This window comes from Besnoitia besnoiti, chromosome I (assembly GCF_002563875.1).
Source record: "Besnoitia besnoiti strain Bb-Ger1 chromosome I, whole genome shotgun sequence".
NCBI lineage: Eukaryota > Apicomplexa > Conoidasida > Eucoccidiorida > Sarcocystidae > Besnoitia > Besnoitia besnoiti.
The window spans coordinates 6771813-6795750 of NC_042356.1; the positions used below are offsets into that span (position 1 = coordinate 6771813).

General features: G+C 56.4%; 1 protein-coding gene across 1 annotated transcript; it reads right to left on the minus strand.

The window, feature by feature from the left end:
• Positions 1–495: 495 nt before the first annotated feature.
• Positions 496–12899, minus strand: BESB_009540 (pre-mRNA processing splicing factor PRP8; the record flags this gene model as incomplete). Its single annotated transcript, XM_029359708.1, has 14 exons — positions 496–577; positions 951–1153; positions 1416–2698; positions 3121–3358; positions 3661–3883; positions 4130–4326; positions 4688–4816; positions 5101–5233; positions 5685–6088; positions 6478–7171; positions 7538–8013; positions 8388–9647; positions 10180–10757; positions 11081–12899. The coding sequence occupies 14 exons, from the start codon at positions 12897–12899 to the stop codon at positions 496–498; spliced, it is 7719 nt and encodes a 2572-aa protein (XP_029222621.1).
• Positions 12900–23938: the final 11039 nt, after the last annotated feature.

Sequence of the window (23938 nt, forward strand, 5' to 3'; positions counted from 1 at the left end):
CATCCCGCGTTCTGTGGGCAAAGCGACTCTCGAGTTGCTACCATTTAACGCCGCATAAGCAGCAGTGCGTTGAGTTTAATGTCCTCAATGCGAAAAGCTGCAAACGATGTCTCTCTGCATGGTCTTCCGATTTTATACGCCTCAGTGAGTCCGTCTCTTCGAGACGCGGGTTACGGTCTCGCCACCCCCGTGGACGCAGCACCTGCACGCGACGGTACAGACGAGTAGGAGACAGATAAATGGGGAAGCGAACGACACGAGGAGAGGCTCTGCGTCAAGAAAACTTGCATGCAACAACGTCAAAGCAGAGGTCCTCCCCACCCTGCAGCTGGAAGCTCTGGGCAAGGCGACGAAAAGGAAACGAAACACAGATGCACGACAAGACATGAATGACCCCCCAGAGATCCCTCACAAGTTTCATGGAAAACAGCAAACAGCAGAAAGGGCGATGGGAGGGACATCCGAGAAGACATCCCTGGCGCGTTTGTTCGTCCACTAGGCGAAGAGATCCTCGCGATCTGCGCCCACTGCCTCGGTGGCCGTCTCCATCTGCGTGAACTGCAGGTAATGCGAGGGTCTGAAAAGACAAATTGCACAAAAAAGAAAACGTGAACATAACCCAGTCCGTAGATGGAAAGCCAGACACACTCGTCCCGCGCAAGGGGGAAATCACACGCCAGAGGCACACGCAGAACACTCAGACAGCAACACTCTTGCGCGTGCGACGCGCAGAAGGGCGCCCGCCGAGAGGAGAAAAGACAAGACGCGCCCGCCGAGTCACGACACAAACTACAGGCGAGCTAGAAAGAATGCAAAGTATCAGAGCCTCGGGCGGCTTCACGCCGCGCCAGAAAACGGCAGGTACCCGCGATTTTCCACGCGGTGTGTGAAGCACAGAAAAAAAAAAAGGAACGCCACATACAACCACCCCCTGAACCCAAAACCCTTACCTGTGCTGCTCGTGGTAAAATTCCTTCGGTGCGTCGAGCACGAGGTTGTACTTCATCGAGGGCGAGTGCTTGACGCCCATAAAGTTGTAGTTCCACAGGCCACCTTCGGGGACCATGAAGAAGCCGAGGAAAACGTCGCTGAGCAGCATTTGCACCTTCTCGTAGTGCGTCGGCAGGTATCCCGAGGGGTTTGGGCCGTTGTCCTGCGAAACGAAGACAGAAAAGAACTGTTGAATTTCCCCACTTTTGCCTGTGTCTGGGAAGCGAGCTGCTTCACTGAGAGGCGACCCCCTGACGCGCTTCACTGTGCGCCAAGTCTCACAAAAAAGACTCTAGGCCCAACTCCGTGCGTCCCTCTTTCCGCGCCGTCCTCCTCCTCGGCGCGAGTCTTTCTGCTCGCTGAGTGGAGGGTGCCGCTGCTCGCTTTGGCCTTTTGGAAGTTGTCTCGTCTCTCTCGCGGCTTACCTTGTTGGATTTGCCCCATTGGTAGCCCTGGGGCGTGAGTTTGTAGGCGGTGAGCGAGCAGCTGCCCGGCGTGAAGGAGCAGGTGATGATGACGGTGGTGGCGGCGTCCCAGGCCTTGTTTTCGTTGAGGATCTTGGCGTGGGCGGTGACGTCCTGCGGGGAGAGCTGCGGGTTTTCGTTCGGCTGCGTGTGAATCCAGCCAATCGGCTCGAGGTCCTGCAAGTAGCTGTGCTCAGGCAGCGCCTGCGGCAGCGAGACGCTCTGGTGGCTCCCGACCTGGGGCACGAAGACCATGGCGCGGACTTCCTTGACGTGTTCGTTGTCGGGGGGCGAGACGCCGTAAAGGTAGGCCGCGATCTGCGTGCGGAGGTCTGCGACGCAGATGAACTTTTTGAGCAGGTTCTTCGGGAAAACGTACGTGTAGCCCGACTCCTTGATGTCGTCCGAGTTGACGTAGATGTGGTGCGTGCGCAGGTGCAGCGAGGCCGCGGAGATCGCGCGGATGCGCCAGTCGGTCTTGGAGCTGAAGACTTGCTGCTCGTGCGGAGACTGCGTGGAGACGATGATTTCGTCGCCGTGTGCGTTGACGCTGCGCGTCGTCGTCGCGGTGACCTGGCTGATGTCCTTCGTCTGCGTCTCGATTTCGGCGATCTGCTGGCGCTGAATCGACGGCGGCGAGATCTCCATTCCGAGAATGATGTCCCGGATTTCGCTCTGCGTCAGCGAGGCGACGTTCACGTTGTTCTTCTTGCCGTAGTCGGCGAGAATCAAGTCCTTCAGCGCGACTTCGACGTGAATCCACTCCTCGTCAGTCAGACTCGGCCAGATGTGGTGACTCTGCGTGACCGTCGTCTTGTTCGGCTTCAGAATCACCTTGGTGCTCTCCGTGTTCACATGCATCGCGCGGAGAAGCAGCAGCAGGCGCGAGAAGGCCGTGTAGGACGAGATCGACTTGAGCCAGTCATCGTACATGTTGAACAGCACCATCTCGGGCTGCGTGGCCTTCAGAATCATGTCGCCGAACTTCTCCACCTTCATGATCGCCTGAAACGGCAGATTCAGCTCGCTGCCTTTGATCACAATGTTCGGGAAATCCAACAAATGCACCTCCAGAGGATCCAACATGCCCTTGCGCGTCGCAATCAACTGCTTCGGCTGCTCCTCAACCGGCAGCGAACGAATCAACGCAGCAACTTCCTCGGCCGTCTTCCACTTGGCCAGCTGCGTTAAACGCTTCTGACCCGCCCACACCGACGTGTGAATAATCTTCAGGAACAGCTGACCTGCAAACACGACACAAAAAAACAACACGCACATGCACGTCACCCATACAGAACGCAGAGGGAGCACGCAACCAAACCACTTACAACATATATATATATATATATATATATATATATATATATATATACAGAGTGCGTATGTGTGGCCTGTCTACATATATATAAGATATATATAGACAGAGAGAGAACAGAGAGCTTCAGCGCGCCGAACGCAGACTGTATCAAACGAAACGAACACACTAAAGCGCTTTCGGATGTGTGTACAAATCCGCTGGTGCGAGCGCCTGTACTGTTCGGAGTGCCGTTCGCTTCGCCCAGAAGTCCCGTGGCTGCGTGGAGGATCGGCGAGCGCCTAGGCCACTGTGAAGCAGGCGCTCTTCAGACACGCATGCACAGAAGAGGCGAATGGGAGAAGCGCTTACCCGTTCGCGGGTTGAAGATGAAGATCGCGCCGTTGACGGGTTTGGTGGTCAAGTTGCCTTCGAACGTCTTGTGAATTGTGACGCGGTACACGTTCGTGTCGTCTACGAACCAAATCGTCTGGTTGCTGAACAGCTCGCCGTAGTTCTGCGAGGTCAAGTAAGGCTCCGTCGGCTCCGAGGAGTACAGCTGCAGACCCTTCCTGATGCGCTCGCGCAGCACGTACAGCGCCGGGTTCGACTGAAAAAAACAAAGCAAAAAAACCGCCATGCGTGCGACACCGGTTCGCCGGAACCCGCGAAGACGAGAGGGAAGCATGCTCGCGGCGCAGTCTCAGCAGAAAACTTGCCGCAAGAGAAGTTGCGCGGCGCATCTGGAAACCAAACTGCACAGTGTTGCGGACGAGAAAGCCGCCGACTTGCGCTTCACAGATACACAGATACCCACACAAAGAATGCCTATACACGCACGTATACATACACACTGACGCATGCAACTACGCATGCATGTATAGATGTACATAGGTGTCTGAAGAGGATTACCTTCATGATTTTGTTCATGGCGCGCTGCATGAGAGGCTTCAGACCTGGGAACCAGTTTCCGAAGCCAGAGTGAAGGTTGTAGGCGAGGTCGACACCCATAAGCACACCGGTCGGAGAGGGGTAGATGGACATGTTGTCTGTCGTGTAGTCGAGGAACTTGCTGCGGCAGTATCGCTCAATATCGTGGCTGTCGAAGTCGCCCCAACGCAGCTGAATGTCGAGCCTGAGGAAAGCGAGACAGCGACGCAGCGAGGCATGCAACAACGGCGCGGAGGCGGCACTAAACGAGCAGGAAATCAGGCAGGAGGAAGCTGCGACGAAGACAGAGAGAGGGAGTGAGGGAGAATGCACCGAACACGCTTTTAAATCGAACCTATGGGGGACGACTATGTGGAAGAAAAGGTGAAATCAAGAGCTAGGGAAAAGGGAAAAAAACGGGACAAGTCGGGCTTTGATTCTTATGCCTTACCAGTACTTCGAGGTGGTGGTGCCGTCCATAACGTCCTTTCCGTCAGCCAACAGAGAAGGCTTGGAAACTTGCCACTTGTATGCAGCGAAAAGAAGAATATCCGCACACGACGAGTTCATCTTGTAAGACTTGCGCGGGTGAATCGTCTCCTTCTGCACCATCTCAATTTCCAGAGAATCCAACTCCAAATCAAACACCTACGAAGCATACACACACAGAGACAGAAGAAACCGTCTTCAAATATACATAAATATATATCTATCTATAGATATATATATATATATATGTTGCAGCATACGCATGTGACACGTTTCCCACGGTTCGCGGGAAAAACCCTACAACTGTATGCACACATGCGTACGCCGTGATACTTGCATATATATACGTATATACGCTCCACAAATGGCGACACACGGCTGTGTCTCGCCTGTAGGACTGCGCCAGCTGCAGCGTACGAACTTCCCTTGCAAGTTTTTTCCCCGCTGTCTTCCGCGAACAACCTGAACGCCATCGCCTGTCGCTCCCGCCCCTCCGTCGCGACTGGCATGCCTGTCTCACCTGGCAAAGATCCATGACGATTGACTCGTGGACTTTCTGCCACAAGTGCGCTCGCATAATTTGAATCAGCGAAATCTTCAGCGTCGGGATCTTGCCGTGCATGAAGATACCAGTCAAATCCAGTTGGACCTAGAAAGCAAGACGCAACCATAAAATACATGAGCTGAGACCGAGAGGCAAAGACAGGAAAGAGAGACGCGGAAGAGGCAGAAGGGGGGGGGTTGGGGTGCTGTCCGCAAAGAAACTTGTTTTTACACATCGAAAAAAAAAATCCGCGAGCGCAGTCGGACGCGCAGACACCACAAACGCAGGCAACGCCAGACGAAGCTGTGTTCGAAGATGGAGGCACGGCTGACGCAGACCAAATGTTTGGGCGAAGTCACCACAGCTGCAGCGAAGCGGGGAATCCTCACCTGGAAACCGACATACACATTCGCTCTGTTGATCGTGGGTGACCACCAGAGAGTGAAGCGACGATTCGGAATCTGATTCAGACCCGAACGCTGGGCGTTGGTAAGCTTCTTGTACTTCATGCTCTCTTCGAAACTAAGCAGAAAAAGATGGAGAAGGCGAGAACAAATGCGTAGGAAGAGATGATGGAAAGGAAAGAAAGAAAAGATGCGAGGGACACGCAAAAGAGAGCAATCGCACACCAGCTTCACCCACATCCGGTTTTTTTTCGAAAACGAAAGCTCGACCTCTCCCCCGTTGTTTGCAGCAGATTCCACAGAGCCCCTCAAACTCAGCGGCACAAACTGAGTGCGTGTCTCTCTCCGGCTTCGCGCAGTGACGCTTCATGCTCTCCTCTCTTCTCCCGCGTCACGCTATTCCCGCGTGGAAAGCATCCATCCAATCGATCCCCTTCGATGCATTTCAGATATGCCTAAGTCGATATATAGGTATGAATATATAAATATATATATCGGGGTGCCGTTTAGTTCCGCACGAGCTACGGTTCGCTTTCAGAATAGGCGGCCAGAGTTTGACGCGCGCCTACCCTGAAGCTTTTTCCCAAAAGAGACCTTCCCACGTGGGAAAATAGGTGCCTTTGAAGAGCGTGTGCTCAAGAATGCCTTCGACACCTCCGAGCGCCTGAATCATATCTGTGCGGTAGTTGTTCAAGTTCCACAGCTTGCCGTCGTGGCGTTGGTGAGTCCACCAAAAGGGGTGCGCCTTCATCTGCTGATACTGCTTGAAGTCCTGCCGCACGCGCCAGCCTTTGTCGTAAGCGAGTGTGTGTCTGTCCTTCTGGAACAGCGTGTTGATGCGCGGAATACCGCGATCCCACGAGTCCTCGAGATCCTCCAGCGTCAAGCGCCGATTCTGCGCAGCCGCTTCGCTGCGCTTCAACGCATACTCCGCCCACACGCGTTGCGACTCAATGAACTCCGACTCCCAGGTCTGCAAAAAAAAAACGATGCGCAGAAAAACGACAGGCTGTCGCGTTTGCCGCACGCACTCGCACGAGAATACATAGCCAGTTTCATGAATATATATATGTATATAAATACATATGTAATTGGAGAAGGCAGACGGGGGAAGATACGGAGACAGCTGCTGACGCGGAAGCCTGCAGAGGCCGACGCGAGGCTATGCATCCACGCGCATGCTTCTCTGTATGAAAGCATACATAAAGATAGATATAGAAAGAGAGACCTAGATAGATTTTTCGATAGACACATATGGATTTAAATACAGATGTACAAATAGATAGATATAGATGTCTGTGCGAGCGAATGCTCATGGATTTTCACCATCTAGTTTCTGCTAGGTTCTGTTTGAGTCGGTACCTGGATATATCGATACAAGTTGGGGATGAGCTGGTCTTCCTCGTGACTCATGCCGCTGCGGAAGTGCGTGATGCCTGTTTCGGTTTGCTTTGAGTAGCGGAGGTCGCTCTGCGGAATGAGGATGTGTCCCATGGAGAGCATGCCGAGGCCGCCGAGTTCTTTAGGGGTGTAGAACACGACGGGGGGGAAACGGGAAGGCATTTTTGAGTTCAGGCCGATCTTGATACGAGTCTGAATCTTGTTTTCGCACTTGACTAGCAAGTCGAGCAGCGCCTCAGTGTGGATGACCGCTTCGCGGAAGTAGGTCATGAGTGAGATCAGCGTCGTGTTCCATTTGTTTGCGATCTTGGTGAACGTCGTCGCGCCACTCGCCATAAGGATCTGTCGCACGCGGTTTTCGAAGCGCTTCATGCCCTCGTCACCAACCTTCAGGAACGCCTGCGCGGCCATCTCCTTCGTCACTTCGTTCTGCAGCTTCCACACGCCCTCGCGCTGAGAAAATTCCTCGGTATACGTGCGGATCTTGGGCAGAATACGCACTTCGAAGCCGCACATCGCAAACAGCAAGTTTGGGTTGTCCTTCGAGTACACCGACGCAAACGAGTTGCTCCACTCCAACGTGCAGACACTGCGCGGCAAACGATTCTCGATCTCCCAGAAGACCGCGCGACCCAGGTTAACGTCGTGCTTCATCCTGGTCACAAAGCAGACAAAAAACGCACAAACCGCGTTCGTAAAAGCCGAGCAAACCTCACACAAAACGCGCTCCACTCCATGACGCATGCATTGCGTGCACTGCTCTAAACCCTAAATATCACGAACGCGATTCGCCTCAACTCACACCGTAAAAAGGAGTCTCACTACACAAGCCGACTCCTCCACGTATCTTCACTTAGCACGCAGAGTTTGGTCTCAAGATCCGCACGCTGCTCCCCCACCTTTTGCTCGCCGCCGTTTAGGGTTTAGGGAGCGGTTAGCGCCTACCGGCACGCCCGACACACACACACATACCGTCGCCGTTTTTTCGTCTCTATGTGTGTCTGCTTCACTCTCGACTCACCTTCGCATGCGGCAGTCTCGCGGCCAGCAGCTCTTGTTGTTGTAGCCAACGATGTTTTCGTTGTTGGGGTCAGGGTTTTCAGTCAGGTAGCGCTGGACGAGGTCGCGAGCTTCCTCCTTTTCAAAGCGGAAGACGATCCAGAAGCGATCGATGTAGCGGCAGAAAAGGCGAATCGGGTGGCGGGTTTCGGTCTCCACGTCCGTGAAGGTGAGGAAGTCGTTTGGCAAGTTCGGCGGCCCTGCCAGCTCAGTGGCGCGCGTGAGACCAAGCACCAGAAGATCGAGAATCAGGCCGTAGTACTGGAAGACGAAGGAGGCGAATTGGAGCCCGCGAATCAACCCGAACGAGTTGATGTGGTTCATGTCTTTGAAGCTGATGTTCACGTTGTTCTTCGCTGTGATGTAGTCCGCGATGTTGTGATCCACGATGAGACGCAGCAGACGATTCAGCAACGTCAAGTCGATCTTCTCGTACACCTGCGGTCCAGGAGCCGGCACACACACGCGAGGAAAAATAGACCAAACGCCGCCGAAAAGCAAATCTCCAGCACGCAAGGAACACTCGCCCACGGCAAGCAAAATGAGGCCGACGCAGTCGCGGCGAAAAGGCAGAGTATGCAGTTTGTCAGATGAACGAGAGCCGCGAGGGACGCGAGCCTAGAGCAAGTGGCGCGGCAGCCAGAAAAGCAAGAAAAAATCAAACTCCCAGCGTCGTGTAAGTCCCCTCGACGAACGAGTATCAACAGAAAACACCCGAAAACATACAGATAGATGGATAGACGCTCCGCACGCAAGCATATCCACAGGCATGGTCGCCTACATGTATGTCTTTTGGGCGGCTTTTTCCGTACCTTTTCGTATTTAGTTTCGAGAAGGACAACGGCTTCTCCGTCGCTGGTCTTCCAGACGTCTGTGAGGTTGTTGATGCCTTGGCAGAATTTGTAGACGAGGAGGGGCGGCGGTTCGGAGTCTGCGGGTTTCACCCAGTTGGGGAAGAGGTGTCGTGAGTCGGCCTCGTACCAGAGGTACTGGTCAAGGTAGGCGTCGGTGATTTTCTCGAGTGGATCCACTTCGTAAATCGGGACGAGGTGGCTGTAAAGGTCCATGAACTCGAGCGTAAGTTCCTTGAACGCGCGCTGCGTGAGCAAATGGCGCTTGATGCGCGAGAGCGCCTCGTGCGGGTTGTCGTAGGCCTGCTCAATCAAGCCGAGCTCTTCGCGCTGCAGCTGGTTCAGCCTTGACTTGACCGAGTACAGCTCTTTCAGCCGCTCGAGCGCGAGGATGAGCAGCTTCGTGTCGTGCTTATAGTTCAGCGGCGGGAAGGGAATGTGCGTGAACTTCCTGCTCTCTAGCCAGTGGACTGCGGTCGTGTAGATGGCGACGGCCTCTTCACCAGTGATGTAGGGGCCGTCTTTCAGGTACGCGTGCTGGCGCTCCTGCTCAGCTTTCAGCCACAGCCGCGTGAGGCGCCCCAAGTTCTTCTTGCAGACTGTTTTATCGACCGTCGCGCCTCTGCGGATGCGCTCGCGGTTGTAGTACGCGGCGTTCGTCCACCAGTCTGCCTTCATCTTGACGTAGCGCAAAATCATGTTCTCGACTGGCGCCGGGAGCCCTGGGACCTTCCAGGGGATGTTCGCCTTCCAGCAGCGCCAGGCCTCGCTAAGGTGCTGCAGAATCGTGCGCGCCTTGTTTGCCTTGACGCCCTCCGGCATCGTATCCAGAATGTCATGCATGACGGCGGCGCGGAGCTCCAGATCGAAGTGACTCTCGACGCGCTGCTTGGTGACTGTCTTCGCAACGCCCTTCGAGACGCGTCCCTCGAACTGACGCGCCAGCAAGTTGCCCAGCCAGCGCTCCAGCAGCGGCAAAACACCGCGCAGGAAAAACAGCCACACGCGCCACACTGGCGCCCAGAAGCCGCACCCGGGGCCCTTCCCGACAGGGCCGGTGTTGAAGCGGTAATACACCAGGTGCTTCAAATCCTTGCACATGCGAACCTGCCGCATCAGACGGTACTTGTAGCGATACATGCCCGTCAGCTGACCCACGTGCGCAAACGTGTACTGCAGACCGTCCGCCAACTGAAACGCGTCCACGTTCCCCAGACGATACTGAACGCACACACACAACACGCGGCCGCGAGACGCTGCGATCGACTGACGATAGGAGGAAAAAGAACATACATACATATACACATACACATACATACATGCATTTACATCATACTTACATACATACATTTACATCATACATATATACAAGATTTATATACACATACATAAACACATATACATGCGCTTACACATGAGCGCATTCACAGGCATCCATCGATATAAACCTCCGTCTGCGTGTAGGTTCAGAAGCAACGCCGTGTGTGGTTCTTCTGCGCACTGGATCCCGCGCAGCCGCGAGGCGACTCAGCGCTCCTTCGATCTCCACCTGAGCCGCGCTAGGTCGCGAAGCGTCTTTGCAGGCACACAAAGGTCTACGCATGCATCGGCTGAACGAATGTCGGCGTTTTCGCCGGTGAAAAGCACGCACGCGGGGCGGGACGGAAGGCGCTGCATCTGCTTGCATGCGGGGAGGTTGTCTGGCGGAAAGAAGGGCGCCGACGAGACGCGCGCAGTCTGTCCGGTCGCTCACCTGTACGTGGGAGTCGACAACGAGTTTGGTGAGGCGGAGGATTTCTCTGCACAGGTGGAAGGCGTTTCCGAATCTACTCTTTTTGCGTTCCTTGGTCGTCAGTGTTTTCACCGGTTTCAGGTTGAAGTTGTAGTCGAGGTGGAGGTAGTTTAGATTCTTGCGGTGGATGAGCAAATTGAGCATGTTGTAGCCCTGGCGGGCGACCTGCAGACCGACCTCGACCCAGTCCAGCTCGGTGCACTGGAAGAACTTGGTTCCCTTGAAGACGCGGAAGAGGTAGCGCTTCTTGAGCGACTTGGGCGGCCGCTGGTGCAAGTGATTCAACACCCAGCACTTGAGCAGCTTCTGATACGAGACGCGCACCTTCACCGGGTAGTTCGTCGGGACGTGCTCGCGATACCAAGACTGCACGAGAGGCACGTCGATGCTGCGCCGCGTGCGTCCCGAGCGTAGGTTGAACGGGCGGCAGGCCCAGTACAACATGATGCCGTCGACCGTGGTGTCTGTCGACAGCGGCGCGTCCTGGAGCAGTGGCTGGATCTCCCGCGGGAGCACAAAGTCGTCAAACATCGACATATCTGAGACACGCACACGCAAATAAATGAAGTCAATAAAAAGCGGGAACACTCTGCATTTTCGACGAGGAGCGTAACCCCACACACGCGATGGCCGTCGACATGAACGCCACTGTCTCATAAAAGAGCACCCTAGACCTACGGTCACCTATAAAAGTGTATAAACCGTTTGTCCCCAGAGGGGAGGCGCGCGCAGTCTCCATCCCTGCACGGCCGCAACACTCCCCCGCACACACTGTAAATGCGCAAAAAGTGTGTCTCCATATGCACATATGTTGCCAGGCGGCAGACAGGAAAAGACGCAGGTTTTCTCGGGTCCTGCTTACCTTGCTGCGCAGTAGTGGAGGAACCGCTTTTGTAGGCGGGGAGAGGATTAACGATAGCATCGTAGTAGAAAGCAGGCAGCTCGGGGTCTTCGGGTTTGACGAAGGAACAGGTGGGTTCTCTGTACACGGCCACGGCGACTTTTCGCGGGCGGTTGTTGTAGAGGTACGGGAAGGCGATCTTGTATTCGGTTCGGATTTGCTGGCGAATGATGATTTTGTTGATGTCGTTGAACTCGTTCCAGTCTTCGTCTTCTTCGTGCAGGTCTCTGAAGAGCGGCTCGAACTTGGGACCGCCGGGAATCGCCATGTTCAGCGCCTTAGCAGTGTAGAAGCTCTCCAGGTTGAAGAGGTAGAAGTAGTTCTTGTCCTGCAGGTCAGACACGAGCTGGTTTGCCAGGCGGTACAACACACTCAGCTGCCTGATCTCCAGTCGCCACTGGCGATACGAGGGCCCTGAGATGTAGCGCTTGTCATGCTGCAGCGGCTTGGAGTCATACAGCCAGTCCATCACAGGCGCGTCCTCTTCTTCGTCGAGCTGCATCTGGATAGCCTCCAGCGGCTCGACGTCGAGGACGTTGTCGCCGTAGTCCAGCGGCGGCTCTTCGTCGTCAAAGGGCGGGAAGCGCATGCGCTTGAAGTGCCGGCGGTCGCGCTTCTCGCGGCGCATCATGATCCACATCGTGCCCCACTGCGCGAGGTAGATCGGCTCGACGACCCAGGGAATCTCGTTCACGAAGGTGATGGCGCCAGTGATGTGGTACAGAACCGCGACGTTGCGCACCTGCTCCCAAGGCATCGGCATGTTCTCCAGCAACTTGTAGACTGCATGCGGCACGTACTTGAGCGCGCCCAGGTACACGCGTTTGTCGTGGCGGAACTTCTTGCTAGTCATGTCTCCGTGATCTTTGATCAGCTTCCGCAGATGTTCCGGAGGCATCTCCTCTTTGGTCGTGTCGTGGCCCCCCCCCACTAGCTTCGACTTCTCGCCGTAGCGCTTCGTGTTCAACTGCTGCCACTTGCGCGCCTTCTCCGCCAAGAGTTCCTCCGCCGACTTCACCTTCGGCCGCGCCTCCCGCGGCGCGCCGCCGCCCGCGCCCGCGCCAGGCGCTTGGCTCGTCGTCGGCTGCAGCCCCGGGAGCGGCGGCGGATAGCGCGAAAACACAGCCGGCGGGTTCGCGCCCGGCAGACCGTGGTGGCTGTAGCCGTTCTCGCCTTTTCTAGAGAACTGCCCTGCCTTGCCAGCTGACCCTCCGGAGGGCGCTCCTCCAAAGGAGCCCGGGCCAGACGCGTCCAGCTTGCGAAGATCTGCGCCGTAGAACGGCTTTCCTGCGCCGTTCGGGTGCGAAGGCCCGCCCCCCGGACCGCCCACCGCTCCCGACGGAGACACCCCGTGGGCCCTCGGACCCGAGCCGTGCGGCCTGCCACGCCCCGGATGCGCCTGCGCGTGCGGCGGGCTCATGTTGTGCGGGTGTGGGCTCCGCGCATTCGGCTGCGAAAAGCCCGCAAAGCCAGGTGGAGGCATGAACATCGCACCGCCAGGCGGCAGGCGCTGCGAATGCCCAGGCGCGCCGGCCGGCGGCGGGCATTGCTGGTGAGGCGGGGCGAACAGGCCCGCGGCGTGCGGCGGGGGCGAAGACGGCGGGCCAAGAGCCCCAGGCACGCCTACCGGAAAGCCTGGCGGCGGCGGCACCGGAAGGCCCTGCCGCATGTGGGACACCGGCGGGTGTGGCATCCCTGGCGGAGGCCCGTGGGGGCCACCGAGCCCCCCAGGTGGATGTGGCGGGGGCCGGAAGCCGCCCCCTTGGCCGTTAGGCAGCATTTTGTGGCTAGGAGGAGCTTGCGACGAAGGAGTGGGATGGGGGGGAGGGATTCTCGAAAAACTTTACCTATGCAGAAAAAGGGGTAGAACGGTTCATTTGGAGAAAAGAGACCGCCACAACGCGACGAGGTGGCGCAGATACCCACCGGGGTGTATACGCACCCTGAGCGGCGGAAGGGAGACAGCGAGAGGGGCAGGAGCAGAGGAAAAAAGAAACGTGCCGAGCGAAGGGGGGAGGGGCGCCTCGGAGACTACCAGCTGAGAAACAGATATCTGCCAAACCGAAAACCCCCGAAAAACCACAGTCGCATCAACGCATTGAAAGCAAAACCTTAAACCAGGGAACGAACAACCCCAACGACGGACGGCGGCCTCCGCCCGTGGCCTGCAAGCAGGTCAACGCACGTGAAGGCGACACACGCAAGCGTACTCCCAGTGTGCCTGGCAGAATCCGCACAGCCAGAAGGACGCAGAAGACAAGCAGAGGAAAGCCGTAGAAAGGAGAGAACGCAAAACAACCAGACGACGTGGACAAAGGGGAGAGCATGCAAGCACGCGGGCACCGACGGACGGAACGTCGGCTGCCGTAGAGCAGGACCACGTACGTCAGCGGTTTTCCGGGATGCATAGAATCAATTGCAGATTGGGCGAGCACGGACAGAAAAACAAGACGGAACCAACGGTGAGAAGACCAAGAATTATTATACAGGGGAAGGAGGTAGCCGTACGTCTCGTGCGAAGGCGTCGAAGCCGGAAAAAGAGGCAGGATGAACTTGGCGGCGAAAGTGGGAGCTTATTCGAGAGATTAGAGAGAAAGAAAGATCTGCGTCAGAGCATCAACATGAAAGAAGCCTCTGCTACGGTTGGGCACACACTTCGGACGAAGCACGCAACGGCAAAGAAAAGTAGTACGGGAGGAGGACAAAGAAGCGAATCTTGAACGAAATCTCGAGCCAACTACCAGAAGGCGACGACGACCAACCCGGAACAACCATGCGCCGCTTCACTTCACTGAAGAAGCCTCGCGCCTCTCTACAAGCATTCCCCCATCCTGCATACTCCGACTTGGGTCTTCTCTCGCGAAAAACGCAGAAACGCACGGAAACGCTCAGCCGCCTGAGCGAGCTCAGCACGGGAGAAGGGAGGGCTCTCCCCATATTTTTTTCGCCTCGCTGCTGCTATGCATTCAAGAGGCCGTCGGCTTATGTACGAGAGAGGCGCCGGCGGTAGGATGAGCAGAGGCCGCACGAGGCTGGCGGGGCTGTTTCGCCCTCAGCTTTCAGCGTGCTATGTCTGTTGGAGACTGGCTTTCCTGCATGCGACACGTCGTAGTCGCACAACAGAAAGACATTTCAGCTTTGCGGGTAGCTGGCTACAAGAATAGCAGGATGATTCGGATAGAAAGTGGACGTCTATCGTTAGTGCGACAGTCGATGTGGCTTTAGTACTTCGGACTAATGCTGCCACGTCGTTGCGGGCACGCATGTGGGTGAGACGTCAGCTGCAGAGGACTACAGGCAATTTGACGTGAAAAAGGTAAGGTTGCAGGAAGGTTCGCCGTTTCCACTCGTCATGCCACACAGGTGAGACTCTTTTCTGTATCAAGCCCAAGCCACAGAGGCAGCCGCAAGTGTGATGTGTCGCATGCCATGTGCGAAGATTCCAGAGCGACCTGGTTTGTTTGGGGATGACACTAATAGGAGATGTTCATCGGGCATTGTGTGCAGCCTCTATTCTCCTGTCTCTGTGTGGATATTGCCAGTGGCGTATGCAGCTTTCACAGATGGTTCGTTTGAAGCTTTGAAAGCTCGCACGCACACCGTTTAGTGTTTCGCATGCGAAAAGTCGGTCATGTGAGGCGTGGGGAGAGGAGAAAGAAGGGCTCGCTCACCTGATTTTGACAGGGGTCTCGCTGTCGAAGAGATATGAGTGGAGCAAGCACGATTTGCGGGAGCTAGATCAGAACGCCAGTCGAGCGTGCCGGCACGGTATTTGGCGACTCTTGTGCGCCGAGTCTTGTGCGCCGACTCTGCGCAGCCTCGCAGCCACTGACGCTTAGTCATTCCAAAGGCATGGCAATGAAAAGCCAAGGGAGCTGCCAATATTTTTGTTAGAGGAGCATTTACGGAAGTAGCATGTGAGGAGATGGTGGGTGTTCGTCTGCGTGCATTTTTTTGCGGCTGCGGGCCACGAGGTATGTCCATATTCTCGATCTAACTGTATCCAGAGGAGGTACAGAACTGCTACATTAGACAGTGAAGCTCTCCTACGTGGTTTCTCGGTGCTGACACCGTAGGCCCGCATGTCCTCACTGTAGGTCCCCGGTAAACTGCTCGCAGAGGTACACCTGTGTGACCGAGCAGCGGACTGTGCACGACCGCAGTTCATTTATTGCCATCATTACCAAAACATGACGCGACCAAATCTGACCTCGCAGTGCAGTGGCCTCGCATTCATCTGGAGGCATTCAACTTGCAGAGGGGCATTTCTCGCTTTTTGGTCGAGCACCCGCGAATATTAGGCGGAAGTCTGCGTTGCTAGATGTTCCTCATAGTTTGCCGCATGTTGCAGACGCATCAGAGAAATGACGCATCCCAATCATCCTGCTGGTTAACCCATCTAAGCCTTCGCTGTCATACATGAACTTAGCTATCCCATAATTTTGCATCTCTTCGCGAGAAGTGGAAAGCTGTATGAGTTGCCAGGGTTGCAGCGAATCAGAATTTAGGGATATAGATGAGGCTGCAAGCGCACTTGACATCCGAAGTGCTTACTCAGTACCGGCTTCCGCGTAGTGTCTCTCCCGCCGTGCACTGAGACGTACAAGAGCGCGCACGGGGAGAATAGCATAAGCGCGAGGTTGTATATTGCAGCTGTGCACACTGTGGTGTAAGGAGCAGCGTAGCACTTTCCCTCTAGTTGCTCCATCTTGCGTATATCCCCGTTCACCCACCTGTGATTGCCTGCTGCGTGAGACCTGAAGGAGAGTGCGCAGGTCGGGCCACTGCATTTTCCTATGAGAAGGGGATGCATTTGCCAGAAGACGTGAAGCGAGCCGGTAGGACTACTGCACGACGATGTGAGACGCTCGATAGCACTGTGCGCCGTATGCAATTTCTCGCACAACAGAGATATCTCGGGAGAGCATCAACAGTGCTAAACTCTGTGTTGCGAAGCTCACTCATTGCAGGGTAGCCCTGGCCTTCAGCGCAAAGGCCTCAGAGTAGCTGAGGCGAGACACTCATCTTCGAGGTGTTCCCCATCGTATGCTACAGATACAGTATGTCGCCGAAAATGATCAGCACATCAAAAAAGACAGCCCTCCCCCCCTCCCCACTGTGTGACTGCTAACGTCGTATTGAACGAATGCCGACAGTCACCAGCGGCATGAGTCGTCTCTCGGCTTCCCCTCAGCAAGCACGAATGAGACACAGTTATGTATCTAACAGCGGAATAAGCTGTAGCAAACCTTGAAGCAGCGTTCTACTGTGTAGTGACATAAATGCCACGTCATCTGCAGAAAAAACAACTCTGTGTACGCGCGCCCGGCGAGTTTGCACGCCTGACAGTTAGTCTGTAGCACAGATATGGGGTTCGTAATGGCTGCTGTTTCCAACACGAGCTGTCCGGGGATCAAAAGGCTGACGATAGCCTTCACTACCCTATTCCCCTTCGGCCGGGCACCTGGCACTTCCTGGTATCATCCCCACAACCGTAGTAGCCACGGGATGTTGTCTGCAAGACGCTGAGCGGCGCTTCGCGTACATTGGCGTCTCTAGTGTAGGGTGGGTAGCGGCCCCTGGCGCACTGGCTGTAGTGTAGAACCTGAACCGGCCCCCAGCAACTCTGAGGGTCACAGATAATTCAATGCTGTAGGAAGGCTAGCAGTACGTAGTGTGATGGCGCTAGCACTCCGAGTTACAGGCGAGACTCATGCCGTAATAGCAGAGTGTGCGTCTTACATTCATTGGCCGTGGCAGCACCTGTCGATTCAGCGACACCCCCACACACACTGGAAGCAGTCGACACCAAACGGACCATTATTACTACACAGTTCGTCTGATTTCTTCTTATGCCACCACCAACATGGCAGAAACACATCGCTCGTAAGCGATCTGTATATTGATGTTCACAGGCTCCAAGGAAATGTCTTAAAGCTGCCTTACCCCAGGCCGCCGGGCGTGAAAGGCAGGCAAGTTGGCAAGCATCACAGTAGAGATCGCGTTCGACGTGACCGCCTCCGTAAGCCCGTAATATTTGTCTTGCTGGCGCACGTTTCTGTTTAGGCCGGCTACCGTTTTGTCCGCCACCATTTAGCGTCACGCGTACCTGTTGGCACTCGCCGAGTGGTTTCGCGTCGGCAGTCATTTTTTTTCTAGGGCATTACAAATCAAGTCACTGTATTAAATTTTCCGAGTTGGGAGCGGAGCGATCCCTCATCAGACGACCGATATGAATCTATTACCACAGCCACGAGCGAACAGATTTTTGGGTTTCGGGGGTCTGTATATGTTCCTGACTTTCCGTCACTCTTGATCAAAACGCATATCGAGGTAGAGTTGTGTCACGTTGACTCAGGCAGATGAGACTCAACTGCAACCGAACGGCAGCCGCACTTGCGGCGCTTTTTCTGCAATCCGTGGGAGCACTCGTCTCGCTCGAGCGAGTGATGAACGTGCTATTTCTCTAGGCTCTTCATGGAAAGCCGTCGTGTGGCAATGTGGCCGCTGGTTGCCTATGGTGACACTACGTGCGTCAGCCGCTGAGCCAACCACGAATGCACAGCAACCAGACAACGAATCGGCCCCAGATACGAATGCTGCTCACAGTGGAGAATCGCGTCCGCAAGCACCAACCCATCCTGGTCCCCAGAGGGAGGAAGCGGCGGTAGATGAAACAAGGGACGCCCGGGGAACCCCGGTTCCCAGTGTGAATCGGAAACTCCCGTCTGATTCGAAACGAAGACGCAAAGACGCCAAACATGGGCGACGCGAGCAAGTGACACGAAAGCCGCGGGACAAACACCGCAGGACTTCACAGACGCACCCCTGTGATTCCTCAGGCGCTACGGCAGCCAGGTCGAGAGGACGGGCAAGCGGTGAGCTCTTGACACCGCAAATGCAGCAGTCTTCACAGAGTGAGCCGCCCTCGGCAGCCACGACGCCCGCCAGGTCCAGCGCCGCGACCAACGATGATGGTCTGGGATACTACCCAAGAGTCTCCCCTCAGTTGATGGCCCAAGATCTGCCAGCACTCGTCGGGGCATGGACCCCACTTCACTCGCGCTCCTTGCCACCCAATTCCCTCCATTCTCGGCCAGCAAAAGAAAACACCAAAGGCCTGTCGATTGCCCAGAGGAGCAGCAGCCGGACAGCAACAGCGGGCGCTCCCAGTTGGCCGCCCATGCCAACGTCCAGTGAACATAGCGGACCGATACACCCGTACGGCAGCCAGCCGGAGTCTGCGGCACCATGGCTCGTCATACCACGACAAGTAAAACAAGAGGAGGACCGAGAATCCCCTTCGCCTTCTCAGTTCATTCCTGCAATCTAGCCGGTGTCGCCCGTCCCCTTTCAGGCGGGGGAGAGAACCAGCCAGGGCCCTCTGGCTCCCAAACGAGCGTCAGCTGGTCAGCAACAGCGGGCGCTCCCAGTTGGCCGCCCACGCCAACGTCCAGTGAACATAGCGGACCGATACACCCGTACGGCAGCCAGCCGAAGCGTGCGGCAGGTGGACAGGCTTTGCAAGAACGAGTAAAAGAGGAGGCGAGCTGAGAATCCTCTGCGTTTTTTGCTTTCACTCCTACGCCTTCTGCGTCCCCTTCACCCGTCCCCCTTAAGCCCGGGGCAGAGAACCAGCCAGGCCATCTGACGCCCAGATGAGCGTCAGTTGGTCAGTAACAGTGGGCGCTCTTAGTTGGTCGCCCACGACGACTGGGCATCATAGCGGTCCGATACACCCGTATGCCAGTCAACAGGAGCGGGCGCGCGGTGGAGAGTTCGCGCTAATGGGAGGGGTGGTCCAGGGCTTCCGCGCATCGGCGCGTCTACCCACCGTGAGTGCCGTTTTGCCGAGAGGAGTGGAGAGCGGGGAAAAGCGGTGGCATTGCGGCGGACTCTGCATCGAACCAACCGCGGTCGGGGCGTCGTCAGGTTCAGGTGCGAGTCCATCTCGTGCTACCTTAGTCGTCGAACCGGAGGGACCGCCGGCCCCCAGGAGCACTAGTCAGTCTACGCGTACCAATACGTCGATTTCGAGGGCCGCCAGTGTGGATTTAGAGGAGATGGCTTTCTCTGGAGGACAAGCGGGATTGGTGAGGCAGGTAACCGATGCTCCAGATCAGCAAGTGGCATCTGTGCAAGCTGCCTCACGAAATTATGTACAAACAATCTATGGGTTGCCTTACGCCCCTTTCCTCAGAAGCGGGTGCGTGCCGCAGGCAGGCATAATCGAGCCCAGGCTCACTCCTTCGAGTTCTATTAGCTCCATCACGCGTAGATCGACCGTGAGGGGTCCCATTTGGTTTTCACGTAGGCACCGCTCCCGCCGTAATTTGGCCTCACGGGCCTGATAAAAGCGAGGCTCTTCGTCTCCCCTCCATCGCTATGGCGTCCTTGTCTGCCCGCGTTCGGTTATCACCGCGTGGTGTATGCTGTTGCCACAAGCATAAAGGCACGCCTCAACAGGCTTCACATACAACGGTCTCTAATACCGCTGTCTAGCAAAGTTAGAGAGTTTATTCGACTGCCGGGGCCGTGGACGCTTCCAAGCATTTGCACAGCCGCACGCCCCCGAGTCGCTTCGCATGCACCCAGGATGGAAGCAACCATGAGGGCAGTGTCAGCACCATTCTCAGCGGCATTCTGCCGTCCGGCCCCCCAGGTCCGGCTGAGGACCATCGACTACACGGAGTTTCAGGTGGTACTGAAGCGCGAGCGCCGACGACACCACAGAGCGGCAGACAAGCGACAAGCATTCTCCCGACGTCTCCAAGAGGTACGCCAAACGAGCCACCGCCAGAAAAAAAAGATTGATTGCAAGTGAGCGACGTGTCGTCACCCGAAGCCCGTGCATGTTTGACATTTTGTTTCCTGATTTCCCTGTTGAGCCGACAGACGCAGTCGACTTTTCGCCCCCGCTGCCTCCACCTGGCGGCGGTGTTGCATCCGGCCCGGCCTGTCGGTATGAGGAGAAGGGTTCACCATAGCGTGACACTGGAACAATCTGGCCTCGAGGAGAACAACCTCACGAAGCCTTTTGCACCCTGATAATTCACCAGCAATGCTAGGGCGAGGTCCTGCGATGTGCGCCCTACAGCCGATTATCGAGCCAGATCACGTCGTCGACAGTGCACGCAGCGGTGCAGAAGGTAACTCACAGGCTGTACAAATGCGCGCTCATGGCCAGGGTTCAGTGTATCCAGCCGCCTGTGGCGGGGAGCCCGGTGGGCGTGGATGTGGGAACGATGCCATCCAGGCACCTTCACACATCTGTGAGCCGGTGGGGAGCACGATGCGCACACCCGCATTATCAGAGGGCAGGGATTCGTCACGTATACCGCTTGCGGCTGACATATTATCAACATCCTCTTTCGTGCGGTCTGCCGAGGACGGCATCGCTTTCACGGGCAATGACCGTGGCAGTGCGCCTCTGCATTCGGCTGGACCGCGTCCCCAATCAATGCCAGGGGACGCCCAAATCTTGACTAGCGGACAGCGAGTTTTAAATGAAAAGGTCAAGAGCGATGTGCCGTTTGGCGCGATGTTCGACCTTTGGCGTCGCTCAGTTGTAGGCCTAGGCCATGCGATGGCGGATAGCGAACCTGCAGGAGCAGCGGAAATCCGCGCTAATGAAGGACGCGTGCAAGGTGCGACTTATCCACTGAGGGGATCCACTGAGGCAATGCAAGCCGGAGCAAAGCGCAGGAACGAGAGGAAGCCACTTTCTACAGATTCGCATTCCCTAGAAGCAGCTCCATCTACACGTATTTCTGTGCGACAGCAGCCACAAAACGTTGCAGCGGCTGCCGAACAGTCCAAGTTGAAGCCCTGGCGCCCGTTTCAAGACACCACACCACCTAAAGATGACGCGACTGTTCACGATAGTTCCTCAGCCCCAAGCGAGACACGCATAGAAGCACGTCCTCTGACGCCCCGGCCTCACCGCCCGCGGCCAGACCCGGGCACGACCGATGGGCCTAAGCGGCTTGCTTCGCAGGCCGAGGAATTACGACCGATCTCGGCACCACAGCCTGGTACGTGGATTACAGAATGATGAGCAAACACGAGCATCGCACAGAGCGGACGGATCCGGACTCAGCGCGTGAGGAAAGCTTCAGTTTCATCATCGAGCAGGCGTTTCGAGAGGCTGGGTGGAGCGATAGTATTAGCACATACGAAACTGCCCGCTTCCTCAACACTGCAACGAATACATTACTCGCACGACCGGGTGGATATGGCTCGGCTACAAGTTCTCCCAGCGTCGAGCTGCAGCGAGCAGCAGGGTCCGCTATGAGGTCTGCGGGAGAGTCGGAATCGCAGAGCAGCCAGTGAGGCACCTCAACAGCATATACGGTTGTTGGCGCCTCCAGTAAAGAAGCACAACTGGGTAAAGGTGGAAGAACACATGGGGTATTCAACCGAGGGACAGCAAGGCTGTGCAAGCGCCTTCCACCAAGGGGCCGGGCATCCAGTCTTCAGCAGGACATGGCGAAGGGCTGGCTGCGCCACTTGGTCCGTTTCCTACAGGGCGTCCCTCCGCACACATGCGTTTTTCACTCACCGAACGGCCAACAGGTGGGCTCGTCGGGGCTTCCCTGGGTTTGGCGCCCTCCTGGCTTATGTCACGGTCGAGAGCGAGTGAATCTACATCGCTCGTACACGGATCAACGCCCCCTTCGGGTGTGACCCCCGGAGACCCGCAGTCACAGCCAAAGTTGCGGTAGTCATCGCCCAAGCCCACTGATGTTTCTCCCGGTGGGTCCACGCCTCGCCCCCCATTCTCTCGCCCTTTTACCTCTCCTGAAGCAACCTTCGCCAGCGCCGCTCGGAGCTGGCCACCGCTGAAACGGCCGACTTCTTCTTGTGCCACCCTCTCTGCGGCCAGTGAAGCCAGCGCCAGCCGGTCTCGAGGGCGTAGCTTTGCGGCACGCGCTGAGCAGGAGCTGCTTGCATCCCCTACGCGTCGCCCGCCACAGGGCCCAACGACCACACGGGCCTTTAGCACACGTCACGGCCAGCCACACGCGTAGCGACCTGAAAGACTCACGGTGTGGAACTCCAGTCCCAAAGATGCTCTCTGCTCTCTTCGGATGCTCCAGCCTACCGAAGCAGTGGCGCACACCTGGCGTGGAACGCGTTCGGTTCTTGGGATTTTCATACCACAGGGGTGTGGCGTGGCCAGAGGCTTCTTTTCATTTGAGAAAGTGGGACACAGATGCAGGTGCAATGTCTGCCAGCGTGTGGGAACGTGCGGCTCCCTATCCGCACATGGGCACGTGCCCATGTGCGGATAGCACATGTCGCCGCGTTGTTCCCGAAGTGGAGACAAACGGTCGTTTCCCCTCGTCGGAAGATCCCTTGCCATTTTGGTCTCTTCAACACGACCGGAATAAACGTGCGGCGGAAAAACACATCCTCACGGTGCGAAAGGCTGCGCTCGCTATCAAACCTACCCACAAGCATAACGAAAGCACCCCCCCCTCTCCCTAGCGGGTGCTGACTACTATGATGCGGTAGCCTTGAAGGGGGATGCTCGTCGAGAGTTAGGGTGAGCCAGGGCGCTGCATCGATCACAATGCCGTTTCTGTGCCCCAACGTTGTGCTGTTATACCATTGTGTACCTCCAACGTGCATGCAGGCTGTCCATTATACTTTGGATGGAGCCTCCGGAGATCATGCATACTGTAAGTTAAATAAACGTCCCTGGCGGACCGCCATGAAAATGCTAGACACTCGCAAGAAATGTGTGTGTGATCCAGCATGATTGACACTCAGCAGTGCCCGAAGGGTGTGACGCTAACGCTGTAGGCCAGTAGTACATAATTCCCCCGTGCGAATGGGCTCGGCTTGTCCGCCTCAGGCCGGCGGCCGCTCCTCAGACGACGGGGACAAGCACGCGGGTGCACAGTGGCGTACGCTGTTTGCAAGAACTGTTCCCGGAGGGGGGGGGGGCGGGGGGATGACTTCCGGTTGGCAACAAGATACGCGTTCCAGCCTGTGTGTATTGTGTCTAGCGCGAGTCTACCCCACACAGTGAGGATGACTGGAGCGGGATGTCTGAATGCTCGCTCCGCAGCCAACAACCCCATGGGTGGACTCAATAACGAATGACTGGGGGGTTTACAAGTTCATGACGCTCTACATGGCAGCGTTGCTGTGAGGCTCGACTTGCGCGCTCTTGTACGTAACACGCGGCCTTTGCTTCCCGCCCTAGGAGTTAGACACAGTGTGGGACTGGCGCTTGACCATGTAGGAGAAGGAAGTGGACTGCGGGCAACTGCCCAATCTCAACACGGTGTTGTCGCTGCAAAACAACGCCTGCCCTAAAAACGGAGGAGCTCTACAGACACAGGACCCGCCCTTTACCCTGGTAAGGCGCCGTTATAGGGTGATGATGCGTTTAAGCGCGCAGCCGACGCTACATCAGGAGGGCCATTGACAATGGATTGCCCCGTGTGGTCAGGCGCGGGACTGTCCTGCACGGGTTGATGCCACGTGGAGAAATGTTTCAACAACCGTGGGCTGTGCCAATATCGGAAATTAGTGAGTATCCATCACTACGCCAGCTCCTTTTTCGAACTAGCTTATAACGGGTTCCACAAGACATTCTCTTTGGCGGCGTGCCCGAAACGCCAAGTACACCAAACATTGGTGCCGTCATCTCGTTTCACCTGTGGTTTGTATCGCGCCCTGCGCGCCCAGGCGTTGACCGCAAGATACAGCTCCGGATACTGCGCCGAGCACGGTTTCAGACGTGAGACGCCTGGCCGCAGCCAGCGACAAGCGAGACGAGCAAGAACACATCCTGCAGTAGACAGG